Source organism: Catharus ustulatus, chromosome 21 (genome assembly GCF_009819885.2).
Source record: "Catharus ustulatus isolate bCatUst1 chromosome 21, bCatUst1.pri.v2, whole genome shotgun sequence".
Classification (NCBI taxonomy): Eukaryota; Metazoa; Chordata; class Aves; order Passeriformes; family Turdidae; genus Catharus; species Catharus ustulatus.
Window position 1 is genome coordinate 2,057,800 of NC_046241.1, and position 17,220 is coordinate 2,075,019.

At 49.4% G+C, this 17,220-nt stretch overlaps 1 protein-coding gene across 14 annotated transcripts in view; it reads left to right on the top strand.

Moving 5' to 3' along the window:
* Positions 1–17,220, top strand: part of EHMT1 (euchromatic histone lysine methyltransferase 1) — a 274,314-nt gene that overhangs the window by 205,358 nt on the left and 51,736 nt on the right. For 8 of the 14 annotated variants that reach the window (XM_033077293.2, XM_033077298.2, XM_033077303.2 and 5 more), the window contains exon 2: positions 6,835–6,922. In XM_033077293.2, coding sequence (XP_032933184.1) covers positions 6,835–6,922 — 88 coding nt within the window. Of the gene's footprint in view, positions 1–1,014; positions 1,197–1,801; positions 2,422–2,472; positions 2,679–3,147; positions 3,241–4,004; positions 4,043–6,834; positions 6,923–17,220 lie in introns of those variants that run through there. The other 6 variants (XM_033077296.2, XM_033077302.2, XM_033077299.2 and 3 more) reach the window with 6 other exon arrangements.

Sequence of the window (17,220 nt, forward strand, 5' to 3'; positions counted from 1 at the left end):
ACAACAGCTTGCATCCTCCCAACCAGGTGATTTATTTGCGTTTTTCCTTCGGTCCCCATCAGGAGGGGGAAGGACGTGGAGAAGGGTCGAGGCAGTGGGGGTTAAGAAGGTCTGACGTGCAAGTGTCCTCCCTGCAACGCTGCCATACTGTGCCTGAGCAGCACTGTGACTCTTGCAAAGGAAGCTTTTCACAACTTGTCCTTGTTCCAAGGATGAGGAAACCTCCAGCTCTTCTGGCATTTTCTCTCTGTCATAAGTCAGAGCTGCTTTCACCTGTGAAGTATGATCAGCACAGACAGGGAGAGGGCTGGAATGGAGCGGGGCTCCCAGCAACCTTACAAGGCTTTTCATGGAGTTCTTGGTGTTAAATGAGGAACATTTCCCCTCCTCCTCTCCTCGTTTTCCTGTGTGGCTGCAAAATACTCTGGTTTGCATTTAAAGGAGAAAACTGTATGTGCTGGGACTAAGCCAACTTGTTTATTTAAGGGAAATAGCATATTTCCAACCCCTTCTCTCACAGAGGAAGGCTCAGCAGAGGATGGCAGACTGGACTGGGGATTATATTTTTAGGTGACATCGAAGCACAGTTGTGATTCAAAGAAGCTAAAAATCATGGCTGGCATTTTGCATCGAGCCCTGTGAGTTCCTGCTCCCCACAGCCCCCACAGGGGTTAACCTCTCCCTCCAAAGCAAGTGGATTTTCACCTAAACCAAGGAGGAAAAAAGGAGAAAAAAGAAACAAAAACCATCAGAAAAAAACAACAAACACACCACCATCACCCCCCAGGCTTCTCCTTCTCCATGCTTTTGCCGTTTGCCTGTCCCCAAGGGGGTGTTTGTGGCGGGGCCGGGGTGTTGGGCAGGGACACGGGCCCTGTGTCCCTGTCGAAAGATGGCAGGTCCGTGTGTCCGTAAACAATGCGGTTATGAAATGGCAGCGCGGCCGCGCTGAGCATGCTCGGGAGCTGCCTGTAGGGGGAGGCGAGCCAGAAAGATGATCTAATTCCGTGCAATTCTTGGGATTGAAGGAAAAGACCAGGCTCCACTCTTAATGACAGAGCAGAAAAACCAGGCCCCACGCCGGGACGAAGCCCGTAGGCCATGGAGGAGAGGGTGTGAGGATCTCCCACCTCCAGGACTTCGGGTGCTGGGCAGCGCTCTGTCGCTTTCTCGCCCTCCAGCAGAGTAAGGCCTTGGTGAGGTTTTGCTGTAGTTATTAGAGGGACAGGCCCGAGGGTGCAAGTTTTATGATTATGGTTATTTTCATTATTATTTTGTCTTTTTTTTCCCCCCCTTTCTCCCCGTCCGCTTTCCTGGCTCGCAGGCACCGCTGTCTCGCTGCTTGGCCGCTCGATGGCCGGAGGTGACCAAGGTGGAGGTGGTGTGGGCAGCTCAGCCAGGTCCTCGTGGTCCCACAGGAACCCACGAAGGGTGTCCCTCCTTTGCTGCCCCACGTGCCCTTTGGCTGGGCACCATGGGGATGGGCAGGGGGACAGGGACCCAGGGACCTGCTCCGCTGGCTGCGGTGCTTTGGGGTGGGAGGAAGAGGAGCGTGGAGGCTGAAGAGGTACCTGAGCCCCATTGATGGGGGTGAGCTGCCTCCCAGCTCCCCTGCCCTGCACTGCTGGAATCTGCTTGCTCCAGGCTCCTCTTGGTGCTCTGGTATTGTCCTGTCTCAGCCAGTTCCTAGGGACTGGGTGTTTCTGAAATGGCTGGTTTGCTTTTGCTAGAGATAGTGATGAATCTTGATCTCCATTTTAGGGTTTTCTTCCCCCCCCTCCCCTTCTGGGGGCTAGGAGAAGGCAGGCAGCAGCTGGACTCCTTGCTACCCTCAGCCCGTGGAAGGAGGGGACGCCTTTGTCTGCTCTGGATTTACATTTGCCTGCACACACAAGTTGCATTGGCTTTAACTCTACTGGGATGCAGCTAGATGGGCCTGGAAGCAGTGAGGAAGTGTAAATCGATCTCCCCTTTCCAGGAGGGCACGGGCTCTGCAGACCCCCCTTGCCTGAAGCCGGCACGCCGTCGTGGAATGCCTTGTCTTGGGAGAAGTCACTTTAAGTCCTGTTGTGTTTCATGCACGTGTCTCCGTGTTCCCAGCTGTTGCATGCAGGGACTTGCACCTCTTTCTGTGCTTCCCCCTTCTCGGGGAGTTGACGTGTGCAGCTGGAATAGGAGAGAGGACATGGGGGTTGAGAAGGAAATGTTTCTTTTCTATGGAGAAGAGTCTGGATGAAAGGATTTCAGGAGACAAAAGAATTGCAAAGAATTTGATTTGGGAGCAAACTTCAGGCTGAGGGCAGTGCTTGTTGTGAGCTGCAGATAAAATTCCATGTTCACATGATTGCATGAGGCTTATAAGGAAGTGGCCTTAGCCTGAAAAAAAGGAGCTTTGAGACTGGTGACTGCTCTGTAGGCCAGGTATGCTGGTGGATGTTTCCTTCCTTCTCCAGATCAAATGCTTCTGTTGTTTCTAATGACAGGCCCGTGGTCAGCGTCCCCACGAGCCTTGAGCCCAGGCCTTGCCCAAGCTGAGTGTTGAGATCTAAAATGAGCAGCCTCGCCGTGCCTACAAAGGAAACACTCTCTTTCTACAAACATTCTCTTAATCATTACTTCCTATATAATTAACTACAAAATGTTTGTCTTCTCTTCACGGCAAAGGTTATTATGAGCAGGTTGGTTTGGATTGTGTTATTTTTATATTTTTTTTAAGTCAAGGAAGGAAAAAATGAGTGAATAAGAATCTGCCGCTGGTGGGGGTTTCATCATTTGTTGAGAGATTTGTCTGTGCCTTGCTCTGGCATTGCTGCAGCCCTTGTTTTCCTGGCTGGTGGGAGCTTTCCCTGGGGCTGTGTCCTGGGTGGGGTGTGGTGTCACCTCGGAGGGGTTGGTGGCCAGCTGGAGGCTCCCAGGCAGGATCAGTGCTGTCCATCCCGCAGAGGTGTTGGTGCATCCGCTGCCCCAGATGGGAACAGGCACTTGGAGGGGTCTCCTGCTCCCAGCCCTCTTCCTGATGGACCTGCTGTGTGTGCACGGCTCTGCTCACAGCAACGCTGCTGCTGAGCCTCGGGTTCCCAGACCGTTGATTTTTAAGACATTAAAAAAAAAAACAAAAAAAAAAAAAAAAAAGACCCTGGTGAAGGTAGACATCTTGGCACCTCAGCCTGCGCTCCTTCCCGGGCTGCCGGGAGAGCAGAGAGCTCGGGCTCATGATGTAACTCTGCTCCCTTGGGCTCGGTAAGCTGCAATATGTTGGAGTTTTGCTGTGCATGTGTTGTCTTTGCCTATAAAACCTGTTTGGACCTTTGCGAAGGGCACCCGGATGGCTGATGAAAATGCCAAGGAGAGGAGGCTGTGAAAGCTCTTTATGTGTTTCCCAGCTTTGTTCTTTTTCTCTTCTTTCTTTTCCTTTTTTTTTTATTTTTTGGTGGGCTTTTTTTTTTGCTTTATGGGTTTTTTTGTTGTTTGTTTTAAAGGCACCACTGTAGCTTGTAGTCATCATCTGTTTGGAAATGCTGCAGAGCCTTTCCTTGGCTGGTCTGACCTGTCTTCCATCCCCTCCAAAGACCTCATGGAGGAGAGGAAGCTTGTTTTCTTGTAAACAGAGGCAGAGAGGAAAAAATTAAACCAGCAGTAGCTCCTCTGCTTGGCTCCTCATGGCTCTTAAAGCCTATTCAAAGACCCAATCAGTCTTTCTTCAGATGCACTAATTTTTTCTACCCTTTGAAACCTAAAAAATAAGGGTTGGGGGGGGCAAGAATGCTTCATGGCTGGTAGTGTGTGCTCTTTATGGAGGTTCTCCAGCCACGGATGGTTAATAATCAGTCTGGGGTGGGCGAGGGAATGGAGGCAGGCGGCTGCGAGAAAGGGGGAAAGGAGGAAAAAAATAAATGGAGCGAGTGAGACTTTTATTGTGAAGCAGCGTGTGCTTGGCAGTTGGCTTTGTTGGGACTGCTGCAAGAGCAGACATTTCTCGGCGGGGAGGGTGGGTATAGGATTTCCCTGCCAATCGGGAGCGGACGGATGGGGCATGGGGAGGGTGAGCAGAAAGGGAAGTTTGCTCTGGATTTAAGGGAGGGGAGGGCAAAACCCCCCAACACACACACACACACACACTCACACACGAGCTGGAGGTATTGACCCTTGCGGTGAAGTTGGTGCTAAGTTGGCTGGGTGGAGCTGGGTGGGGATGAATGGTGCTGGGTGTCCCATGGGTGCCCCTCGGTGCTGGGTGCTGATGGAGCAAGGATGGGACAGCTCTGGCCTGGGGGGACGAGGCTTCGAGCGCTGTGCAAGGTTTCCTGTAGCTTCCTTCTGATCAAAATGCTTCAAAATTCACAGTTGGCTTTTTATTTTTATTTTTAGTTCTTATTTTATTTTCTACCTTGATGGTGAGTTTTTGTTGGGAAGCTGTAACGTTGTTGCCTCTGCTAGCGAGGGGTTTGTCTCTGAGGTAGGAAGCAGGAGAGCCTGTGAGATGCCACCTCAGCCAGCCTTGCCTTGGCACCCAGCTTTTGGACTCTCAAAGGACAAAAGTGATGGTTTCTCTCATGGAGTTGGGAATTCAGCTTTGAGAGCTGGGCAGGCAGCTCTGAGCTGCTGGTGACTGCAGCGAGCAGGGAGGGTGGTCAAGGTCTCATTGACTGCAGGCTTCCTGCAGTGGCTTTTCTTCATGGGTGAGCAGCAGCAACGCCTCTGTGGAAGGGAGAGTGTGGGTGTTGTGTGGAGTGAGGGTACTGCTTAGAAAATATAGAAAAACTTAGCCTCAGATGGCTAAGAATGGCCCCTGGAAATCCTGGGGCTTCTTGTATGACTCAGTGGAGTAGCAGGAATATCAAGACCTCTCCTTGTTGCAACAAAGGTTGGGAAAACAAACTGGTCCCTGTTAGACTGACTGAGGCTCTTTATTTGCTGCTGGTGCCTGTGGCGAGGGCCTGGGTGCCCCTGGCTGTGGTGGGAGCCAGGGGTGCCCTCGAGCACACTGAACTCTCAAGTCTTGCAGCAGGATAATCCATGAGAAAAATCGAGGTTATTCCCACTTTACAAGAGGTCTGACTAGAGGAGAGGTAGGGTTTACAAGCTTATGTTTGCAGCATGGATATATATTACTGGCTCACCAAATAATTAAATAAAACAGCTGCTCTATGTTCAGAGTTTGGGCTGTGTATTTCTTAATGGAAACCTGGCCAGTGTCTGCTGAAGGTAGGTTCTGTGTCAGGCTGGGCTGAGCTGAGCTTTCCAATGCTCACAGCAGCTTTTTGGCCTGTGACTGGGGATCTGAAGGTGCTGTGCTTGGAGCACAAGTTCCTGGTGCTGAGAGCACTGAGATGTGCCTGGGTTTGTGTCTGATTGTGCTGGGGACAGGCAGGGACAGGCAGGGACAGGCAGCCACCCACAGCCTCTGTCCTGTGCTGCAGGAGCCATCCTTGAAATGCCCTTAGCTCCGGGCCTGGCAGGAGGGGGAGGCTTTCCCAGGGATCTGTCTCCTCCTTCCCTTGGTGTGTGTCTCTACCGTGGTGGATTTGGGTACAGGACAGGGATCTGGGGCTGGATGAGCCCTGCATGGGGCTGGGGGCTGCTCTGCAGCACGTGCCAGCTCAGGCATTGGTCTGAGCTCACCAGCCTGGCAGGGTGGCTGCTGACAGAGCACCAAAGCCCATCTGCCTGCCAGCTCTGGACAGTCCCACACAGGCATGGGCGAGGCTGGCAAGGTTTGGGAGCTGCCACACCAGGCTCCGTGCGTGTCTCATCCCCCTCACTTGCTTTAAGGGAGGTGGGCAGGTTGTTTTTCTTTCTTTATCACCCAGTGTGCTTTAAACCCTGTGATTTGCATGGCTGCAGGCACCATCTGCTCCTCGTGCTGGCCTACAACAGTTGGCTTGACCTGGGCTTATTCTTGTGCTGCTGAACCGGCACCGACCTCCAGCTCTGCAGGGCAGTCCCCATCTCTGCCTCCACACCAGTGCTCTCCTTAAACACAGCTGTGGCAAAGACCCCTTCTAGTTCGTTTTTTTGGAATACCATTTTCCTTCTGGTTTATTTTATAGTTGATTTTTGTTGTTGTTGTTGATTTTTTTTGTTTGGTCTTGCTACTTCAAAATAGAAAGAGAAAGAGAAGGTATTAAGGCTGCAAACCCGAGCTAACAACGTGACGCGAGGCGTGTGAAAGGCAGAGGAGATGAGCAGGTGTTCCCTTTTTACATAATTTTTTCTTTCAAAAAAGAGGGAGAAAAAGAAAAATTGCTTTCTATAGAATTAAAAATAGAGCTCATTAACTTTAATAAACATGGATGTTATGAATGAAGAGTTAGCTGTAGCTGACTGATGGTTTGCATTTTTGGGTGTTCATTTGAATGAGCTACCAAAAAACCCAACCAAGCCACCAAAAGCACATGGGCTGGAAATATTGATAAATGTGGTTGTAGTGAGAAGTCTGATAGATCTGCCTCCCCCACCCAAAGCCTAAAAAGTTTTAGGGGATTCAGAGTCACCTCCTCGAGATGCCTTTCACGCAGGGGGACTCAGCTGGATTCCCAGGCACGTTGCACTGGGAAAATCTGTCTGGCTGCATCCAGCCCTGAGCTGGGAGGTGCCAGCCCTGGGCACAGCCTGGAGCCCCTGTGCTTCTTGGGCTGTCAGCTGGGGCCAGCCTTGCCGTGTTTTATCTGTGACCTGTGCCTTGGTGGCAGCTTCCTGGCAGCCTTTATTTTGCAGAGGGAGGTTTGGCTGTGCTGTAAACAGGATGTGTCCATGATTGTCTCTTCTTTTGAATGCACCGTGTGTCTGAGCACTGAGCTCAACCTGATATTTCTGTTTTTTCTCCCCCCATAGCGAGCAGTGCTGAGTAAGGGAGAGCCAAGGAAAGACAGCTGCATGAAGACTGAGCTGCTGAAAGACATCACCAACAACAAAGAGGAAGGTGAGCACCTGCCCTGCTTGAGGGTCAGAGCTGGCTCGTGATGGGGACAAAACTGGGGGCTTGGAGAGGTGCTCAGTGCCCCCAGCACCTCAGGTGTGCTCCCACAAACACAGGCTGCCTTCTCCTGTGTTTATTCTCAGCAGGGCTCTTCCACTAAAGATGCAGATTTGCTTTTCAGTCCATCCCTCACCACTCCCCTGAAGAAGATCTAATTTTCACTTATGCTTTGGTGTGAAGCACACAGGAGTTACTTTGAACTTCCTGTGTGTGTGACTGGTTTTAGCTGAACTCTGATCCCTCCCCACATTGACCTTTTCCTCCCTCTAGGAACATTGACTTTGTGTTTGGCTGTGGGTTTCTCTGTTGCTGCAGAGCAGCCCCAATGGCTACAGGGTGGCTGGAGGGGTCAGATACCTTACACCTTGTGGCTCCTGTGTGGGTTCTGCAGCTTTTACTGTGCAGGATGCAGCACAGGTTCAATTCACAAAGTCTTTTCCTGCAGGGTTGTCTGTGAGTTACATGCACACAAATCTAAGGGCTTAATGAATGTGTCAGTGGGATTAGGGAAAAAAAGCCCCACCACCCTTTATCTTTGTCCCAACTCCCTCCTTTCTTTCCATGGTTTTATTATTCCTGGACTAGTTACTTCTCACAGCTCTTCAGGGATTTGGTGTATTTTTGTTCTCCTTTCTATAATAGAGCATTAGGAAAGCACTGAACTGGCCCCATCTAAATCTGTACTCTTATCTAGAAGCAACATTTCGGACTTAATTCAGTTGTGTGTGAGTACAGCATTGCTTTTTCTTTCTTTTCTGTCCAGCATAATGTTTTGTCAAGCTGCTCTAGTTAGAAAGTAAAGCTTAGAACAGGCAGAAATACTGAATGCTGTGTCAGGTGCTTGGATATTAACTGGGAGCACAGGAATTCTACTGCCAGCAGTGGTGGCATAGGGACCTCTGGTCTGGGCAGAGCAGAGACAAAGTCTGAGGTATCAGGAGGTGCCTGTGGGAGATTGCTTGTTTGTGTAGTTCTTGGTTGATCTTAAGGTGTCAAGAATCTGTGGAGGTAAAAAATCCAAAAGGAGAGTGGGAAGAGACATTTCTGAGCCTCTTGACTGATTTTGACTTGGAGCAAATGCTTTGTCAGAAGGAAGCTGAGAGCCCTCCCTGTGCAGAAACAGTCTTGAGGCTTCACAAAGTGCTGAAATTCCAGCCACTCCAGTCTATTGTCCAGCTCTGTTCCCAGGAAAAGGAGGCTCCTAGATGTGAATCTCTGTTCTTCTGGAATGTTCAGAACTTGTCCTTGCCTGTGCAGGCACACAGAGTGTCACAGACCATGGTGTGTGTGCTGTGCTGGGACATTGTCCCTGCTGCCCCTGGCTCCCCAGCTGGGATCCTCAGAGCATCATCACCACCAGAACATTGGTTCACAGCCCAAAAGCCTGTTAATAACAGTGTTTAGTGCTGGCACAGAATTCACATTTTTGACTGTTGCATGAGCATGAAATCATTCCAGCACACTCACAGGATGGCATGGAATGGTTTCTTTGAGCCCAGTTTCCTGGCTCAGGGATGAAGCTGGGATGTGAGGACTGGAAAAGCACCCTGAAGTCTCAGCTTTCTCTTTTCAAGTTTTCTTGAACAGTCACTCCCCTTTAGTGAGGAGCATGGTGCTGTTGAATATCTTTGTCAGTGGCACAGACTGGTTTGGTTTGGCTGCTGGGGCTGTGTTTGATGGGAGCCATGGTGTGACTGAACCTGCTCTGGATTGTGTTCCCTTTGGGAAAACCCCCCTGGCAGGTAACCTGTCAATATTAAACTTGGAATTTAAATTTCCAGAGGCTTGAAGCTGCAGATCCAAAGGCTGCCTAAAGGTGCTGTTTGGGCTAAAAGCTTACTGTGAATTGCTCTGTTTTCCCCTCTTCACTCCCCCCTGACTCAGAAAGGTTCCATTTGGAATTGTGGTAGCACATCCCATAGCTCTGCTGCTGCCTCTGAATGGCCTTGCACCAGTCCCACCTCTGTACAAGCTTGAGCTTTGCTTGAGCTTAGGACAGGACAGGAAATTCAGGCAGCTTGAAGCCTTGGCTGAGGGGTGTGACCTCAAGGGCTGTCAGCTGCAGTGGTGCCTGTGAGCACTGCTTGGCTCCAGCACTGGTGGACATCATCATGTTGGAGATCTCCATGAAGATCTGTGGCAGGGAAGGCTCCTGCTCTGGTAGGGCTGAGCTGCCCCAGTTCATAATCACAGGTTCACAGACTGGTTTGGGCTGGAAGAGACCTCAAAGCTCATCTCATTCCATGACAGGGACACCTTCCATAGACCAGGGTGCTCCAAGCCCCATCCATCCTGGCCCTCACTGATGTGCTACTTTGAGGCAATGGACCTTTCCTGTGGTCCTCAGCCTGCCAGCCTTCATTTGGGACATCTCAGCAGCTGGGGGAGGGTTGTTGGTGTTTGGGATGGGGTGGGTGCTCTCAGGGTGGGAGGCCCTTGGGTGGGCAGTTGTGGTGTTCTGTTCTCTGTTCCTCAAAGGGAGGTATTGCAGAAATGCCCTGTGGTTCCCACCTGGGCTGTCCTCTTCTGCCTTCTCCTGATAAAGAGAAATAATTGAACTCTTAAGTGCAACATGTATTTGTAGGAACAAACTTTTTGCATGTTCCAGCACTTTTGTTTCCAGTTCTGGGGGTGAGTCCCAACCTGTGGAAGTTGTTCACTAGGCTCAGTGTCCCTTTCTGTGTAAAATTGCTCAACACAGATAGAAAAAAATCTGTGATGAGGCTGTTTTTTGGTCCGTGGGAAATGTTCCAGTTCAGTTTTACATGTGGGTGTGAGCTTAGGTCCCTACTTCCCTTTGACAGGGTGGGGAAGGGGGCAGGGAGATGGGAGATGAATGGAAAAAAAGCTTTTATTAGGCCATATTGTCTTTAGTCTGACTCAGAGAGAAACTATTAAAAAGTGGTTTCATTGTAAGAATTGCAAGTGAATTCAGCTCTCCTCGTTTGCTTCACTCCCAGCTCTGCGTCTCCCTTGACCTTTCAAGGCAAACCACTCCTTTTCTGATTCCCCATGCCCAGGGGTGGAAAGTTCCAGTAAAGCAGCAGCACAAAGGAGCAGGAATGGGTGTTGGGAATGAAGGTCTCCATTTACTCCAGAGTTTCTGAGCCTTCACCCAAGGCAGCTGCTTTACAAGAGCCACAGTGCTGGAGCCTAGTGCTGGGTGAGATGTGCACAGTCACTGCTCTCACATAAACTTCAGCCTGCTTTGAGAGACTGTTGGGGGTTTAAACTCCTGGAGGGGGCTTTTTTTCCTTTTTCTCCCTCTTGTTGCAGGTAGGAAGCTGCTGTGAGCACAGGAAGTGCTGCTTTCCACTGAGCAGCTGCAGCCTTTGCATTCCCAGGTGCAGGGATGACAGCTTGAAAGGAGGGAAGGACTAATCTACTCTCCTCAGGTACTTGGCACTGGGATCCCCTGCTGAGGCTGACAGCAGGAGGCCAGGCAGAGCAAAGTGATGCTTCAGGGTTTTCCATGTTCACCCAACTGTGCACCAAGCATTCCCTGGGTTTGGAACCCTTGCCCCTGGAAGGATGTGCCTGGAGCAGGAGCATCCCTTGGACACAGCTGTGACACCACAGCCCCATCCCATGGCTAAGGACTGAATGAGTTTCATGGAGGCTGTTGACCTGCTCTGAGTCATTAAACTGTTGTGCCAGTTTAATGTTAATGTTCAATCTGTGTCCTGGGGGCTAGGAGGGCCCAGGGAATGCTGGAGGGCATTTTAGTGTGGGCAGCAGGTCAGGGGAGATGATCCTTCCCTTCTACTCGACCACATCTGGAGTTTTGGGTTCAATTCTGGTCTTCATGGTTCAAGAAAGACAAGGAGCTACTGGAGATGTTCCACCATGGTGATGAGAGGTCTGGAGCATCTCTCATATGAGGGGAGACTGCAGGAGCTGGGTCTGGTTAGTCTGGAGCAGAGAGGTCTCAGAGGGGATCTGATTAATGCACATAAATATCTCCAGGGGGTGTCAGAGGATGGTGCCAGGCTCTGTTCAGTGGTTCCAGTGACAGGACAGGGAGCAGTGGCCATAAACTAAAACACAAAACGTTCCACCTCAGCATGAGGAAGGGAAAAAGAGCTCTGAATCAGGTGCCCAGGGATGGTGTGGAGTCTCCCTCTCTGGAGACATTCCAAACCCACCTGGACATGTTCCTGTGTCACCTGTTCCAGGTGACCCTGCCTTGGCAGGGGTTGGGCTGGGTGGTCTCTAGAGGTCCTTTCCAATCCCTGTGATTCTGAGTCCCCACCAGCATTCCCAGCCCACTGGCCAGGTGCTGAATCCCATGAACCCTACCTGGGTAACCTCTGTGTGGAGCTCTCACAGCAGAGGTTGATTCTCCCTATTTTCTAGTTTACTTTTCCTGTTTTGCCTCTTGGTGTGTAGGGTCACAGTGCCCCAGGGAGGAGTGACATCTCAGGTCTGGAAATACCTGGACACCAACCTATCTTCATAAGGGCTTGGGGGGAAGAACAGACCATCAATAACTCACTCCAGAGAAGAATTTTTGCCTGAAAACCCATTTGTCTGCATTTCTTGGCTTCAAAATGCTCTGCTTTTTTGGCTTCAGTCCCAGAATCCCAGAGTCCCAGACTGGTTTGGGTTGGAAGGGACCTTAGAGATGATCCAGTTCCAACCATGGGCAGCAATGCCTTCACTGGGTCAGGTTGCTCAGGGCCCTCTCCAGCCTTCAGTGATGGAGGGGGTGCTTTCCTTCCCAATGGACTCAGGGTCTCCAGCTGCCACCTCTCCCTCATCTGTGTGGTTCCAGTTCCAACATCTTCATCCTTCTGATGGCAGCTGGGCTCTTCCCTGCTTGGCACTTTTCCTTTTTGTTGGAGTTAGAGCAGGAAGAGGGGAGGGAAGTGCTGTAACACACAGATTAAAAGCAGGTGCTTTTCTCACTTTTATCCAGCAGGACAGTTGGGTATTGGATCAAAGGCTGTGGGATCTGTGCTGTTTTAACGATGATCTGCAAAGTGGTTAAGGTAGAACATCTGTGTGGTGTGTGTATATAAATACAGCTGTATGCACTTCTTAGTCTGCACTTCCAAATCCTGAGCTTCTCCCTTAAGCTTTATCTTTGCTTAGTTCATTTAAGCTGAGTCCTTTTAAACCCTGTCTTTGATTGAGCATTTCTCTTGCAGCAGCTGAAGCATCTTGGCTCTCCTTGGGCTCTGTGCTGAGGGCTCTGTGCATGCCTGGAGGATCCCATGGGCAGAGAGTGTCTTGCCTCCACCAATCCTCAGCACCAAGATGCTCAGGAAAATGTGTAAAGTGCATTTATTGCAGAATATATTTCTATTTCTTTTCTTTTCTGCTCTCTTTCCCCTCAGACCTGGTGGCTGCAGTTTGGCCTGGAGCACAAGGGCTCCTAACATTTGCGTACTTTCCTTAATTTGTTTCACCAAGCATTGAACTCCAAACTTCAAAAATACATTTAAGCCTTTGTTTTTTTTCAGAGCAGTGTCAGAGTAGCACTGAGTTTTGAGTTGATAGCTGTCCTCCCTCAGATGGGAAGTTTCTGTGGGTGCTTGTCCCTTTGGGCCCCCACAGAGGTGATTGTGGCCAGGATGGCTGGTGGGGACAGTGACACATCTGTTAGACAGCCTCTGCTCACAGATAAGTTTGGCAGGCTGGACCCAGCTCTGGTGAGCTCCAGGGCAGGACTGGAGCCCAGGTCTGGCTCTGCTGAAAGGGCTGGAAACCCCAGCAGGCAAAGACAGCAAAGAGGAACCAACATCTGGGCTGGGAGAGCAGAGGTGGCTTTGATTTTGCCTAATTTAGGTTTTTTTTTTTTAAGTTATCATTCTAATTCTGAATTAATCCAGCTCATTTCTGCTTAGAAATGGGAGCAGGCAGGTTAGACATGCTCCAGGCAGGGGTGAGTTTGTCCGAAGATGTTTAAAGTCAGCCTGTGCTGCTTTTGAGCTCTGGGTTCTCTCTGCTGGTTGCAGTGGTGGCTTAGGGACCCCTGGAGTGTGAGATGCTTTTAGACACCTAAAATTAGATGAGGGGTGTCATCCTGTCTTTCATCAGAGACTGGTTTCTTTGGGGGAATTTTAATTCCATTTTGAATGACTGTGATGTTCTGTGACAGTGACTTGAGCCTAACCCTTCTGCCTGAGCCTGGGGAGGGCTGGGAGCTCTGCAGTGCTCGCAGGACTTGGTAATTCAGAGGAGGGATTTTAATTTATTATTGGCTTTTCTTTGCCATGTTGAGTCACAGGGACAGAGGAATAGCCCAACTTCCTGAGTGTTAAATTCCTTGTGTTACTAAAATGTATCCAGCCCCTAAATAATATGTTTTTACTTGAAGTTTGTACCAACTCAGTATCAACTTCAAATATCACCAGTAAATCTTTTGGGCACATTACCTGGGCTTTAAATGAATCCAGACTGGGATGGGCATTCAGGCAGTGTTGGGGTCCATGGGAGAAGCTTTTCCTGCTACATCTGGCATTGGGGATGCCTCTAATTAATAAGGTTGCACTTCATGAATGCAGGCTAGAACTTCCTACCTTTTATTTCTTTTTAATTAAAGAAGAGATGGTTGTAGATTAAAGAACAGTGAGCGAGTTGAAGAGAAAACTGAGTGTGCAGAAAACCTTGTTTTGGCCTACTTAGAAGGGATGAATGCTGTAAAATTTTAGAGAAATACCAACTTTACTTTTATAATTCCCTTACACTTGCAGCACAGGAGCAGAAAAGCTGCTGAACAGCATTTTCAAGGGGAGAACTCACTGCCATGAGGTGTATTTGAAATGAGCATTTTAGCAGGTTTTCAGTGAAGCTTTTTTTTTGGGAATGAAAAAGGGGGGATGGAAAGGTCACAGAAGGAAGAAGTGTTTCTTTAGGTGTCTGGAGCTGTTGAAGAGCTTCTGTGGGCTGCTTGATTCACTATTGTCATTGTGAGGCTCCTGCTGGCTCTGGTTTGTGTTCCCATCCCTGTCTGTGGGTCAGAGTTCAGCAAGGCTGTGAAATATGTTGAGTTGTGCCTGTTCAGCAGTGCTGTGCAGGTGCCCTTGGTGAAGCTGGGATGGCAATTCCTGTTTTCCTGTTACCAGAGCAGGTGTCTTGCTTGGGAAAACACGAGCAGCTCACTTGAGTTGCCTTACAAATTGTGATGCAGCTCTTGACATGAACTGATTCTCCATGGGCAGCTCTTTAATTTGTGCTGGAGATGAGGATGATGGGGTGGTGTTTCTTGCAGGAGCTCAGTGTGTAGGAAACAATGCCATTCCAAACTGTTCTTGGGTTTGTTTTAGTGCTACCAGGAGAGGGAATGGCAGAATGGAGGGAGTTTTGCCCCAAAGAAAGGGAGGATCCTGCTTACAGTGTCTGAGGCTTGTTGGAGGCTGTTTCCTTTCAAACCCCTCAAAATAATGGCATTGGTAGAGCAGAAAGGTTTATTCCCCTTGATACAGGCAGCATGATAGATGGAAAATAAATGTTCTAAAGATTTCCAATAGTAATGAAGAGAAGTCATAATTAAAAAAGACACAGGTACTTAAAAAAGTTTAATCTAACTAATTTTCAGTTAGATATAAACTATGAATCTATGTCCTCTACAAACAGAACTCAGGCTCCTAAGTTACCTAAAGGCAGAAGTTTTGTATTCCTTTGAGATTAAGGCATCTAAATCTCATATACATTTTAAACACTTTTGAAATCTGGCATTCATTTCCAATCTAACCACTGATTCTTGTGTGCTATAAAATCACCAGAGTTTGCATGAAAGGAAACATGGTTTCTCTTCCTGCTCAGTCCTTGCCCTCTGCTGTGAAGAAATTCCACATCTCTGTTTCATCAAATCTCTGTTCACACAGGTTTGGAAGGCTGGTGCCACTTCCACAATCAATCAGATTGCATTTCACAATAAAGGAAATAAGTGTGTGTGTGTGATTTTAGTTTTAGCTTCATGGATTTTTCATAAAGCCCGTGATGCTTTCTGGGGTAATGCACTTGCTTCCCTAGGGCAGTGCTCTAATTCACGTTGTTTTGGTTGCTTTCATGGCAGGTAGAGCAATTCTTGCCCTCTGCTTATTCAGTTTATCTCATAGTCAGCCACTGAAGTTATTTGACTGCTCTGGTGGGAGAACACAGTGTTTAAATCAACAAATATTGAAGGCTTCATTCAGCCAGGTGCCTGAAGCTGAGCTCTAGAAACCTCCAGCTGTGGTTAGAGAGCTTATTTTTTGTTGCTTTTCTTTTTTTTTTTCCCCTGGCACTGACTTTGCTGCAATAATTGCTTAAATGGCCTTTTAAAGATCCTGAATGCAGAGAGAAAAACAAGAATTGAAAGAATAAAGGCATAGTTGTGGTTCCCTCTGCCCACAGCTTTTCAAATAATTAAATAAAACAGTGAAAAAAAGGAGCACTTTATCTTCTCCCAGAATTATTGCTATCAAAAACAAACCCTTGTGCCTCTTTCTGTACACAGGGAGGTCTGGGTGGTGTGAGAGGGAGCAGGTGGAGGTGATAACTTTGATTCCTGCTTGGAGAACCCTCAGTCTCTGCTCCTGCAGGTGAGCTTTGTGTCTCTGTGTGCTCCAGAGAGCATTGGGGAGCAATTTTTGGGTGTTTTGGAGCTCTCTCTGGAGGCTGGGAGCCAGCAGAGCCCACAGGGGAGGCAATCCGAGGCTGGGCTGCCTGGAATTAGGGGAATGGATCTCTGAGTGCAGTGTCTCATCAGGAAAAATGGCCAGAGCTGATCCCCAGGGCAGTAACTGCTCAGGGTTTGGAGACTTTCCAGGTACATCTGCAGGATGCTTTGTGCCCAACATCTGTGGCTTTCAGCTGGAGATCAGGAACATCAGGATTGTCCCTCTCTTCACTGATGGGCAGCCTGAGGCTGGAGGGGTCAGATGCTGCAGGAGGTCTTTGAGATACCCCTGGTGTGAGCTCAGCACTGACCATCTAGAGGCTGGATTGGATGCTTCACAGGTACTGACCAGGCCTAAGAAAGTTTCAGTTTGCTGGAAATGTCTTTAAATCTCAGATGGGAAGCAAAACCCCAGAAGTTTAGGGAATAATGAGATTGTTTGAGATACTGGAATGCATCACTTTTAGAATCTCGAGCTGCCAGTGCTGTTTGGGCAGGAAATGTACCCAAATCTTTCAAGTCAACACAGTGGGAAGGAGAAATTAAATATCAGGGAAAGGTTCTTCCCCCAGAGGGTGCTGGCACTGCCCAGGCTCCCCAGGGAATGGGCACGGCCCCGAGGCTGCCAGAGCTCCAGGAGCGTTTGGACAGCGCTGCCAGGGATGGACAGGCTGGGATTGTTGGGGGGGCTGGGCAGGGACAGGGGCTGGGCTGGGGGATCCTGTGGGGTCCCTTCCAGCTCAGGATTCTCTGTGGTTCCATGATTAAGATGGACTAAGCAATGTATTAAAAAAGGGTAGAAAAAGGGGGAGGGTTTTTATTTTTTTCTCCCCAATGGAAATGGAATTTGGGTGAGTTTTGGGAAGAGCTGTTCTGGTGAGCTGGGTGCTGCTGGGTCCCCTCCCTGCTCAGCTTTGCAGGGAGCTGCCTGTGCTTGGAGCTGGTCTTGTCATCCCAGTATCCTGGTGGTCCTTCTTATATTAGCCTGGCACCAGGCTCTTGCCAGGTCAGAAGAGACATTTGTGAAGCAGCTGAGGGAGCTGGGAAGGGGCTCAGTCTGGAGAAAAGGAGGCTCAGGGGGGCCCTTGTGGCTCTGCACAACTCCCTGACAGGAGGGGACAGCTGGGGGGGATTTGGGATCTGCTCCAGGGAACAGGGACAGGGAGAGAGGGAATGGCCAGGGGAGGTTCAGGGTGCCAGGGAAGGCTCAGGCTGGACAGCAGCAGGAATTTCTTCATCAGAAGGGGGTACCTGGGGAGGTTTGGAGTCCCCATCCCTGGAGGTGTCCAAGGAGCCCCTGGATGTGGCACTCAGTGCTCTGAGCTGGGTGACAAGGTGGGGGTTGGTCACAGGTTGGAGTCGATGGTTTCTGAGGTTTTTCCAACCTTGATTCTGGGACTCAGAAATGTTTTCCTTGCCCTTTGTGCTTTGTGGGCAGTGTGAAAGGAGGTGCTGATACCCAGGTCTACCTGTTCCTCCAGTGTGACTCCAGGCTCTCTGGATCCTGTAGGTGAAAATTGCTTTGATGGGAGCTGGTTTGAATCAATCCCCCCTGCTCTGACAGAGCTCTCCCTGTACTTCTTGTGTTGCTTTTCATAACTGTCTGGTCTCTGGAAGGAAAACAAACCAAGGA